This window comes from Rhineura floridana, chromosome 10 (assembly GCF_030035675.1).
Source record: "Rhineura floridana isolate rRhiFlo1 chromosome 10, rRhiFlo1.hap2, whole genome shotgun sequence".
NCBI lineage: Eukaryota > Metazoa > Chordata > Lepidosauria > Squamata > Rhineuridae > Rhineura > Rhineura floridana.
The window spans coordinates 62329887-62342488 of record NC_084489.1 but is presented as its reverse complement, the minus strand read 5'-3'; the positions used below and the strand labels follow the sequence as shown (position 1 = coordinate 62342488).

The following is a 12602-nucleotide window of genomic DNA, read 5'->3' as shown; positions in this document are numbered from 1 at the left end:
CAGACGTCTTGTGAAAACGTAACTTTTTGTCTGGACTTTTCCTGACCCATAAGATTAGACCCTGAGTCTTCCAATTTTATGTTTAATTAACTTTGTAATGCTTGTATATATTTTTATATTGCTGTTTTATTGGTATTACTTTGTGTATTTGTTATAACATTTTAATGATACAGGGTTGTATTCAACTACATCTTACCCAGCGTAGACCCATTTAAATGCAGGAACCTAAGTTAGTCATGTCTGTTAATGTCTGTGGATCTACTCTGAGTCGGCCTAGCATTGAATACCACTCATATTATTTGGTTTTTAGTACAATGCTTAGAGTTTTTTGAAATATTAAGTGGTATATAAACAAACAAACATTCTGAAGGTCCCAGGTTCAGTACCTGGCATCCCCAGATAGGGCTAGGAAAGACCCCTACCTGAAATCCTGGAGAGCTGCTGCCAATGAGTGTGGATGATACTGAGCTAGGTGGACCATTGGTCTGATGACAATGATGGTGATGATAATGATCCTCAAACTCATGTCCAACCTTGTGACTCAATAAGGTACTATTGGATTCCTGAAGTCTTAAGTTTGCAATCCTTTGTATACTTACCTGTGAGTCAGTTCCATGGAAATCAGTGGGACTTACTCATGAGTACAAATGCTTGGGGTAATGCTGTCATTCCCCTTCCAACCAAGCTGCTTTTAACTAGGGTATTGCTGAATTTAAATCCCGGTACTGTGGCTTAACTAGTTTGTTGTAGCCATTGGCTCAGCAAAATTAAGGCAGAGGAAACCCCTGCAAGGGCCCCCAACAAGAAGTCGCATCATCATATTCATGTAATATGTGTGCGGAATTCTCCACAGCATCACAATGGACTGTCCTGTGTAATGAGTGTACCTATGAAGCTGACTTGACATGGCACCCAAACTCAAATAGCTATGGAGAAATTCCTCGTTACCACCTTGGGCTAATGGTGATATCAGATGGATGGACCATGCCAAGATAAGATTTCTGCTACACAGTTGGTAATAAGATGTATATCCTTGAATAGTGCCCAGTATTCCAGTGCATTGAGGGCATTCTGACAACTGGCTGAGAGCACTTGGTCAGATGAGCCATTCTGCAAGATTGGTTGGCAACAGTACTATGTGTGATACTTCTCATATTGTTAACTTGACTATTATTCTTTGATGGGCAGTACATTATTGTTATTATTATTATTATTATCATCATCATCATTATCATCATCATTATTATTCACATTTTTGCACTCAAGTACCTGAAAGCAACTTACACAATAAAATGGCTAATTATATTCATCCTGTGAGTAGCCAGACAGTGGTTCTAAAAGTATTTAATGTTTTGTGAACATTCATTAATGTCAAGATTCATTAATAGTATTCTGCTCTCAGTGTTTATTTGCAATTTTTGAGATTTATGTTATTTTATGTGAAAGCAACACAAAAGAATATTTACTTCGGTGTAGACTGTCATTAGCTGATCTTTTCAAGAAATGCTTGAATTTCCACTGTAATATGCATGAGTGGAATGTGAATTTATAATCAATTATTTAAATGTTATGGTTTTTTGAATGATTTTTGTAGACAAAGAGCTCTCATATTTGTCTGTTTTTTTAAGAAAAATATGTCACATTTTCATTTGAGAAGATGTTGCAGCCTTTCAATCTGGCCATGCATTATAGCAATTGACAGCACAATCCCCTGTGCACTGATTAATCTAAAGTAAACATGAGTTAATAGGACTTATTTCTAGGTTAGCGTGTGTAAGTTGGCAGCCTGAAGTACTCTTATGACAGTGCTCTGCACCATTACTCTGTAATGTTATTCTGAGCTGCATTCAGAATAATTAGTAGCATAAACTATGGATATGAACTAAGGATTGGTTGTGTTTGTACAAACCCCACCAGAGGCAACACAGGCAACTGATGCCTGGCAAACCCCAGGCACAACCTGATATCTGGAGTGGTAGAGGCTGGTACATTAGGGCGAATGGGGCATTCCCCCACCAACCTCAGTCTGCCCACCTGCCTGCCTTCTTACTTACACAGTCCAGGAGGTGATTCTGCCTGCCATTGGTTATGGCTCCACCTTCTGTTGCTCTCCTTGCCTTCTGCCCCTCCAGTCCCAATGGGCACCAGCCACCACTGATCTGGAGAGTCCATGGCCCAGAATCCGCACAGCCAGCATTGACACAGCATACGAGTGGTTGACCGTTCAACCTGGTCCCTGACCAGAGAACAGGATAGCATGGACTTGTGGCTCCACCTAAAGGCAAGCTGTTGTAATTGCTTCTACCTGTTGCAGCAGTGTCTTTGGCTGTTGCACAGCTTTTGGGGGATATGAGATCTCCAGACCTGGTATGCGGCATGCCTGGGGATTGCAAAGACTTAGGGTGCTGGCAGATGCAGCTCAGCACAAACACCCTTTTGGATTTTTAAGAGCAAAGAGAATAAAGATGATATTGCTTTCCTGATGAAAATAATAAAATTATTTTGATGGGCCAGCTTTTCATATCCTAATATGTCTTTATTGTTTTGAAAACCACAGTTGGGAAATACCTTTATTAGGACCAACCAAAATGCCCTAATAGCGGTATTGCCCTATTGTGGAGTTTGGACCTTTTTTTTTCTTACTGACCTTGCCTTTTACTGTTTCAGGTTTCATAAAAATGTTAATTCCCCCCTTTATTTATAGAAAGAAGTCAAAATGCGATATAGCTACCAGCAACAATTATGCGATGCACTTGCAGTTCTCAGAACAAACTATGCAGTGAGTTTTAAAATCTCTCTATTGTGTATGTTTTGTGTATCCGATATAGGGTGGGATGCAGCTCACCCTGGTTTGCTTTATCAAGCTTAGTGCTTGCAGCATGTACTTGGAGTTGAAATGTCCTGGCTAAAAACCTGACCCTGTGAGCCAGAGCCCAAGTAAAGCAGTTAGGATCAGATACAAAAGAGGTACAAGCACATGTGGTATCCTTGCCCTGGGATTCAACCTTGCTACTGGAGCAAAAGCAATTCATATATAACAATACGGGTGGGTGAGAAGCAGCCACTGGAACAGGAATGCAGGTGTTCCCCCCCATCCCATCTATCCCTCCTCCACGACACCCCTAACTATTGAAATACAACAAAAAGAGACATGTTTTTTTTAAAAAAAGTGACTGTCATACATTGTGTACCCCGGTAGACTGTGGTGCAGCTTGATTTTAGAGCCTGGGCCCTCTGTGAGACAGCTACAATTCTCAGAGTGGTTTTACAGTCAATCCCTCTTCCCAGGGAATTCTGGGAACTGTAGCTCTGTAAGGGCGTAGAGTCTCCTAAGAACTCTCAGCCCCTTAACAAACTGCAGTTCCCAGGTTTCTTTGCGGGAAGCCATGATTGTTTAAAGTGGTATGGTATTGCTTTAAATGTACGGTGTAGATGGGGCTAGGGTTGCAATAAGGAAAATATAAACATGTAAGTTGAGGGGGAAAGGGCATACTAGTTCTGCCCCTTGCCAGAGTTCTAAAACATATAGCAAGCACCCATGGATACAAAATAGTGCTGTGCAAAAGTTTCCCTCGTGTGTCTGTGTGGTTTTTTTCCCAACCATTCTCCATCAATTAATGAGGGAAGCATTGTATATATTTTTGCTGTTGTTGTTTTGTTGTTGTTCAAATTTCTTACCTGCCCTTCACCATAAGGTGCCAGGGTGGGTTACACAGAGCTTGGAAAAGTTACTTTTTTTAAACTACAACTCCCATCAGCCCAGCCAGCATGGCCACTGGATTGGGCTGATGGGAGATGTAGTTCAAAAAAGTAACTTTTCCAAGCTCTGGTTACACAATGTAAAACTGCAATATTAAAGTCAGAACTCTGCACATTCAAAAGAATAAGGTGGGTCTGTCAAAGGGGAGAGAAACTGTTGCTGAAATTCCCATGAGTTGTGGGGTGCAGGGGTTTTGTCATGCTTACTTACTATATCTTTGAGGCAGCCAAGGGGTGTTTGTGAACATCTGTTCTTCAATTCTACAAACAATGTTTTATAATGCTCTACACCACCCTGATATTTTATGAGAGAACAGTACATAAGCACTTTTCTAAATCAGCCAATTAGTCCTCGTCAGTGGTCTGCACTCTGCAGCCTTCCCAGGTGCCCATGCTTCAGTTAAAGCCCAAGGGAAGACATCATGAGGTAACTCCTCCTTCAAGGCTTTTTTTCAGATGTGGAAGTCTAGGCAGCCAGGGAGGCTGCACAGCACTGGAGAAATATTTACAGGCGGGCACTGCTTATACAGCAGGTTCCGTTCCGGACTGCCGCCGTAAAGCAGAAATCGCTGTAAAGCGAAACCCATTGAAAATAATGGGGCGCATTGCGCGAAAATGATACGAAAACGTCGCAAAATGTCGCAAAAGCACAAAAACGGCCTTAAAATGGGGAATTTCCCCTCATTGAAAGACACCGCATCAGTGGAACGCCGGAAAACGGAATACCGGTAAGCGGAGCCCTACTGTACTGGAAAAGAAACACACACACACACCACCCTCAGCCTCCTTGCAACTGAGAATGAGGCAGAAAAATGAAAAGCTTATTTTTCACGGGAAGAAAGCCTTTTGATAAGGCTCCATGCTGCAGAAGCTCACTTTCCATGAGTTAGGAGGCCATAAGAATGGCAACGGGGACCAGAGCTAGCATGCCTGTCCCCTCTGCCTTCCCCTCATGTATTCACTGAGCATAGCTCACTGGTAGAGCATCTATTTTGTATGAAGAAGGTCCCTAGTTGGGAAAGACCCCTGTCTGAAGTCCTGGAGAGCCACTGCCAGTCAGTGTAGACAATACTGAGCTAGATGGACCAATGGTCTGACTCACTATAAGGCACATTCCTATCTTCATATGTTCCTCTTATTGTAACACCTGAGGAGAGTTTATGTCATACCCACTAGTATGGGTAGAACATAGTGGAACATACACACACAAAAGTTGCAATTCCACATAGAGCTTGCAGCATAGAACAGCCTTTGTCTATCTGGTGCCCTCCAGATGTTTTGAACTACAATTCTCATCACTCCCAGCCAGATTGTGCTGTAATCTAAAACATCTGGAGGGTACCAGGTTAGCGAAGGCTGGCATAGAACATTGATTAGATAGTGGTAGGAGCCAGCAGTCTAGAACAGCCTTTCCCAACCGGTGTGCCTCCAGATGTTGTTGGACCACAACTCCCATCAACCTCAGCCATTGGCAATGCTGGCTCAGGCTGATGGGAGTTGTGGTCCAACAACATCTGGAGGCACACTGGTTGGGAAAGGCTGGTCTAGAGGCACCCATACTGACTGTCCAAAACTTTAAACCCAGGTCTCTTCCATCTCAGTCCAATAACTTATCCTCTCTAACACACTGTTCATTGTTCCGCCTCAGCAGCAGAGCTGGTTATCTTTAGGCAACTGCTAAAAGTCAGAAGCGATTTAGGGTTGCAAAAAAAGTCCCATGGTTGTGAGGCCACTGGCTGTTGCTGCTGTGCCTTCTGGCGGTGATCAAGTGCAGTGGGTCTCTTATCAATAATCCTCTTTCTTTGACAGAAATATTTCTTAATTGGAGAAGAAACTCCTGGAGATGGTGAAGAGCCGATAGCTGCAAAGATACAGAGGTTGAGGAACAAGCTTGAGGAGCAGGCTGCTACAATTGAAAGTTTAGAAGCAGCACTACAGGAATATAAACAAAGAGATGCTGACAAGGTATGAGGTTATCCAAAGCCTTTAGGACAGGGGTGGGGCACCTGTGACTCTCCAGAGGTTGTTGGACTCCAACTCCTATCAATCCCAGCCAGCATGGCCAACAGTCAGGGATGATGGGAGTTGTAGTCCAACAACATGAGGGAGGCATAGGATCCCCATCCCTGTTTAGGATATATATGTATCAAAGTGCTGCGACAGAAATAGTCAGGAGAACCTATTTAGGTATGACTGAAATTTAGGGCACACTCTGATTGAGCAGAGCAGGTATATCACATCATCCTGGGGTGGCTAGCCTGCAAGCTGTATACAACCCCCGCAAGAGGTTTTTGTGCCCCCCAGACCCTCCAAACTTTGTCATTTAAAAATATATATGTTAAAAACTGTTTTTGACTGCTCCCATGAGTTCTCAGCTATTATGCCACGGTGCCAAGAAAGGTTTTGTGGGGTCCCTTCAGGGCCCCTCATTTTTTAAAAAGTAAATATCATCATCATCATCATCATCATCATCATCATTATTATTATTTACTGCTCCCATAGCCCCACACTGATACTGTGATGCCAACAAGCTTTTTGTGGCTCCCTAAGCCATCCCCCATTTGTCTATTACTTTCTTTGAAGTTGTTTTTTAAAAAAATTTTTTTACAATGCCAAAAGCAAGGCGGAGGAGTTTGACTGATAGTGAAGCCACAGAGTTCTGCATCTGGTCACAGTCTTAAGATGGAATGTGGGAGGAGGAAGCAGACATTCAGATGAGGCTCTGGTGCTGGGTAGAAGAAACATACAATGATTGGTACCCCCATGTTCGAAAATATAAAGTTTTCTTGATAGTTTGACAGTAACAGAACAGAATAAAGGGGTGTGAGGGTGTTTTAATTAAGTGAAATAGGTATATTTCTCATTGCAAACTTTTTAAGGGGTTCCTTTAATAAACGCAGCTTGTACGACTGCCCCCTCTTGTGGATTTTGATCATGCAGACACACTCATATTTCAAGGGCTGATTCCAGTGCACTGTTTTTCTTCCATAAAGGAGGAAAGAAAACCTTATGTAGAATTGCAAAAGCCAAATGGATTTTACAGAAAACAGCAGGCAGAAGTTGTGCGAAACTCCTGTTCCTGGTGTCCTGCTTGTGCATGCCCATAGATCTTTCCTGCAAAATCCACTTGGTTTCTGCATTCAAACAATATCTTCCAAGGAAACCTGTTTGAATTAGCAGTGCAGAACTTAAAAGCAGGGATGTGGCCCTCCAGATGTGGGACTACAGCTCCCATTATCCTTGAGCATTGACCATGCTAGCTGGGGCCAATGGGAGTGGTTGTCCAACAAAATCTGAAGGACCAAAGGCTCTCCATCCCTGACTTAGAAGGTGTGATGGGGGGGGGAGGGAGGGAGGGATTCATTGTCTAAGGGCTGGTATCTAATACATGAATCATCCAAACTATCTTCAGGCATACATGTGCATGGAAAAATCTGTGATATTTTGGAGCATGTATACAGTCAGAATTGATTCATGCAATTTGGCAGCTAGGAAAAGTGCTCCTGTGACTCTTGTGACTACAGAAGATATACTGCCAGTTCATGCATTATATTACATCATATGAGTATACTCATGCAGTTCAGGAGTGCTGAAGTATAGCAGCAGGAAAGTATTGTGAGAAGTGGCTTCAGAATAATGGATTTCACAATAAACTAGAATAAGCTAGAATGTTTGCTAAACTATTTGCAAAACTACTGAGGCAACCCCCCCCAAAAAAATACTGTTTTCATTTTAGATTATACTTGAATTTATTTATTTAACAAGCCATTATAGTTTGTCCTTCCCACAGACTAAGCAATTTAGATTTCTATCTTACGTATAAAGCCCCCATTGGAGGATTTGTAGAGCTGCATCACAATCGTGGATTTGCATGATGTCAGGGCAGGATAGGGGAGCAAAAGGGAAGGCAAGTTGCACAACAATAGAGGCCGTGGCACGGGAGCGAAAAGGGAGGGATACTGACAGGGGAAAAGTCGTGGGTTAAAAACAGAGAGGTCTGAATAGATTGGCAAGGGAGGAACATTGTGGGTTTTTGGTTTTTTTTTAAGTTTTAACAAGGAGAAATAGAGATGGGTACAGCACAGAAGCTAACACAAACAGAGCCTTTCCCAGCTCCCTACTCACTGTACTCAAACCCCTGCTCACTCTATTCCAACCTCTGCTATTCTTTAAAACTGCCGTTTTTCTCTCAGTGTCTCTCAATCCCCGCTTCACTCAAACCTCTGCTGTTGTTTAAAATCACCACTTTTCCCCTTTTAGTGTGCCTTCTTTCTCACTGTATTCAAATACCTCCCTCTTCTATTCCTTAGCTGCCTCAGAGAGATGAAGGATGTGGAGCCCCCAAATATTTCACAGTAATGTATCGCTATGTATTTTACTCCTGGTACTATGTGCTGTCTTCAGCATGAAGTTCCAGTTTGGATGTAATGATTTAGAACAGGCATTTTACTAGCAAGCAAATGCCCATATATGTACAACATGCGTCAGCTGAACTTAACCTTCTCTAACAGAACAAGCTAACTGACAGGCTTGCTCTTAAGAGTGTATTCAAATTAAAGATTACAGTAACATATATTATCATGGGTACGTGTGCGCAAAGGGAGCTGCAGAATAGGAGAGAGGGGAGGAGGCATGAAAATGGGAGTGATCTGTGTGCAGGGGGAGTTGAGAAAATGGAGGAGGAGGAAGGGAGGAAAAAGGGGGTGAAGGTGAAAATGGGGATGTAGATTACAAAAGGAGTTACAAAAAGGAGGGAGTAGCATACATGGGGTGAAGATGAAAGCAGAGATACAAAATAGGAAGGTGACAAGGGTGCTTAGTAGTTGTAATATGTGGGAGAAGGAAGATGCAGGAAGTTAGGGTTAGGTTCTGGGTTAGGGTTAGGGTTCCTGTTAGGGTTAGGTTTCAGGTTAGGGTAAGGTTCCAGGTTAGGGTTTAGGGTTGGGGCCTGGGTTAGCATTAGATTCCAAGTTAGAGTTAGGTTCTAGGTTAGGGTTCTGGTTAGGGTTTGGGTTTGGGTTAGAGGAAGGGGAAGGGTTCCAGATTAAGGTTAGGGTTCTGGTTAGGGTTTGTTTTTGGATTAGGGTTAGGGTCTGGGTTAGAGTCTGGGTTACAGTCTGGATTAGGGCTAGGGTTTGGTTTGGGGTTAGGGTCCAGGTTAGAGTCCTGTTTAGGGATAGGTTAAGGTTAGGTTCTGGGTTAGGGTTAGTGAGAGAAGGGTATGTGGGGTGGGGGTAGAGATGCTCCTGGGTAGAGAGAGAAAGGAAGAGAAAGATATGTGGAAAGAGATGGGTAGCAGGAGAAGGACTGAGGAAAGAGGTGCTCTTGGGTAGAGAGAGAAAAGGAGAGAAGGAGATGTGGGTTATGTGTGAAAAATATATTATCTTGGGTAGAGAAAAAGAGAGAGAAGGATGTGGGGGACAAGAGGTGCATTTGGGTAGAGAGAGCAAGAAAGTATGTGGGAGGGATGCTCTTGTGTGTAGAGAGAGAGTAATATATGGGGTGTTGGGCTAAGAGATGCTGTTGCACAGAGAGAGAAAAGGAGAGGAGGATGGGGAAGGGGAGTGAAAGGAAAAGAGTATGTGGGGTGTGTGGCGAAAAGATGCTCTTGGGTGAAAAGGACAGTGGGGGTGCAAATGAGAACTGGGATGATCACAAAAACTTGAAAGGATCAGCTCGGGGAGGCTTTGTAAGTCTTGTTCCTCCTTTCAACCTCTGATGTTGGGATTTTGACAGGTGGGTGGGGCAGCCTACCTGTCAATCATGTGACATCACAAATATTGACAAGCGACATGAGCAGATGTACACATATACACTGGAGCCCTGCACATAAATTCCTATAGTTGAAGTAAAACTGCAGGCATTTAGAAAATGATATTTATTAAAACTGCAGCTAGTGTGGTATAGTGGTTAGAATGCTGTGACCGGGAACAGAGAGACACAGACTCAAAGTTCTGCTCAGTTATTAAGCACACTGGCGTGACTTTGGGCCAGTCACCACCTCTCAGCCTGAACTCCCTCACAGGAAGATTGTGGCGATAAAAAGTGGGGGAATGACCATGTACACACATGTACGGGTTGAGCTCATTGTAGAAAAGTCTGGAGAGGAATGTCATAATAAATAAATAAATAAATAGCCTGCAGTGGTTCTCCAGGTTTTCAGGCAAATGTTTCTCCCAACCCTACATGGAGATGCCAGGGATTGAATTTGGGGGCTTCTGGACACAAGGCAGATGCTCTGCTATTGAGCTACAGCTCTTCCCCAATTTTAATTTTAATTCAAATAGACATTAGAATGAGTGGGGTAGTTTATAAGATTTTGTTTTTAAGACAGCATTTCAATGCACACTGATTTGAATCCAGAGGCAATGACTTCTAAGTGTGCATAGAATATTCACCGGAAAGTTGCCATTTGTCTAGTGGGGAAAAATATTTGTTTGTTTGTTTCATTTCAGCATCACTTCCCATGAAGCATCCCAAAGAGAATTAACAATGATAAAAACATCAACACTAAAACACATATACAAATACGATTTGTGGCCAATGCAGATAAAGGTTGGGATAAAATTTCCAGTTAAAATGCTTGTTGGAAGACAAAGTAGGTGCCAAAAAGACAATAAAGACAGCGCCTGTCTGATATATAATGGGAGGGAGTCCTAAAGTGTGGGTGCTGCCACACCAAAGGCCAAATTCCTACATCATATGTAATGGGTCTCCTGATGGGGTGGTATCTGCAGGAGGCCCTCTCCTGCAGAGCACAGTGATTGGTTGGGTATATAATAGGGACACTATCTTTTAGGTGTAAGGCTTTGTACACCAACACTAGCACCTTGAAACTATCACAGTAGCTTATAGTGTTCTGCTTATCACCTGAATCCACAACATTTGCATTGACATATTTACTTGTATGTCAACACCATCTAACAATGCAGCTGCTAACCCAACATTAACATTTTGATCTAGCAAGGGAGATCTGCATGTGGAAGTCGCTTTCTCTGGGTGTAGCTGTTGCAGATAAGCATCTGGATGGGTGGCCTTATCTGCATCATGATGCTCATCGAGGTCTGGTTGGATATAGCTTTTACTACACATAGGCATGTGCATTCCCATCAAGGGCGATGAGTCATTACACGTGATGTTGTACACAACTAGAACTGGACTGGGCCCAATTGGGGGGGCGGGGTTACATTGTCATAGCTATTGCTATGCTCCATCATGGAAAAGTTAATGACTTACGTTTTTGATTGCCACCCACTTTTGTAGTTGGTAGCTAATTAGGTGTCCTGGCATAAGCAAGCCCAAAGCTTGGACAGATGGTAGAGACAGTGCCACTCCAAAGCCTGCCACTCAGACTGTAACAAATAACTCTCCCTTTGTTCCTTTTGATAACCGAGTGCCCTCATTGCAACAGGAGACCAAGCAGCTTACTATTTTATTTGCAGTTTTTGTTTATAACAGATGGTGGAGCTAGAGCTAAAGATTTGCCGTGCAAAATCCACAGCGTATATAGGTTGATCAGCTGATGCTACAACACAACTGCCTTTTAGAGAACTGCTGCTTTCAAACAATCAGATTACATTTGATTTTGAAACATTTTATTTCAATTTATAAAATTACTTCATTTCTAGTTGTTGTTACTGTTGATTATCAGGGATAAGAAGAATCTGTTCTGCCATTTTATATATATATAAAAAGCTAAGGCTTCCACAGGTGTGTGTGGGATTCACTTTGAATTGCCTGTTATTAGCACATGTGGTTTTGGAGGGTCATATCCTAATTTTAACTTCAATAATTACTGCTGTTTTCTAAAGAATTGCTGCATATAATTATTTCTAAAGAACAGCTGCAAATTAATATAATGGATGACTTCTCACATCTCTGCATTTTAGCCACTGATTCCCATAGACCTGAATGGGTGTCATGTGCTAAAATAATCACCTACTCTTTTCTTACATAATCATCAGCACTTAGTCATTTTTTGTTCTAAGGGTTTTTATCCTAAATTGTATGTTGTGTTTTAGCGTCTTTGTAAACTGCCCAGAGAACTTGGCTAGATGGACAGTATACAAATGATGATGATATATCTTTGAAGCAGTCCCTTGGATTTCAGTAGAATTAACTCTGTGGCAAAACTCTGTGCACAACAAAACACGCATGTCCCGTTTTCATAGGGTTCGAATCCCCACACAGCCATGAAGCTCACTGGGTGACCTTGGGCCAGTCACTGCCTCTCAGCCTCAGAGGGAGGCAATGGTAAACCACCTCTGAATACTGCTTACCATGAAAACCCTATTCATATGGTCACCATAAGTCAGAATCGACTTGAAGGCAGTCCATTTCCATTTATTTCAAGTCCCATTGAGTTCAATAGCACTTCCTACCAAGCAAGTGTGTTTTGTATCACAGCATAGATTACTCAGATTGTTCTACAGATGATTCAGCTTGCTCAGGTCTGGTTTGCAGTCAATTGCACCAAAACAGCCACTTCACACATGGGTGGGAATCTAAAGGTGAGCATAGAGATGTCACTCATGTAGGCTCTTACATTCTAATTTGACAGTGGCAGCTGTGTTGTACCTGTCTCATTGCACTTGTGGAGTCCCCCTTCTCTGAAAAGTTGAAATGAATGGGAAGGCTACCTATATAGAGCTCTGTAGAATTTTGTTTTGGGGTGGCATTTCAATATGATGAGTTGTTATTTAACACTGGCCATTTCAAAATCCTTTGCAAACCAACGCACCCACTTATGTCATCAGAGTCAATGCGGCTTGCACACGCTCACTGAGAAGCAGGACTGCAAAAGAGAAGTTAGTTCCATAACCTAGCTACATCAAAGTAGTTGA

General features: G+C 42.5%; 1 protein-coding gene across 2 annotated transcripts in view; it reads left to right on the top strand.

Annotated features, from left to right (window-relative positions):
- C10H10orf67 (chromosome 10 C10orf67 homolog) overlaps positions 1–12602 on the top strand; it is a 69462-nt gene that overhangs the window by 12026 nt on the left and 44834 nt on the right. For both annotated transcript variants that reach the window (XM_061586556.1, XM_061586557.1), the window contains 2 exons: positions 2705–2779; positions 5569–5724. In XM_061586556.1, coding sequence (XP_061442540.1) covers positions 2705–2779; positions 5569–5724 — 231 coding nt within the window. The remainder of the gene's footprint in view (positions 1–2704; positions 2780–5568; positions 5725–12602) is intronic.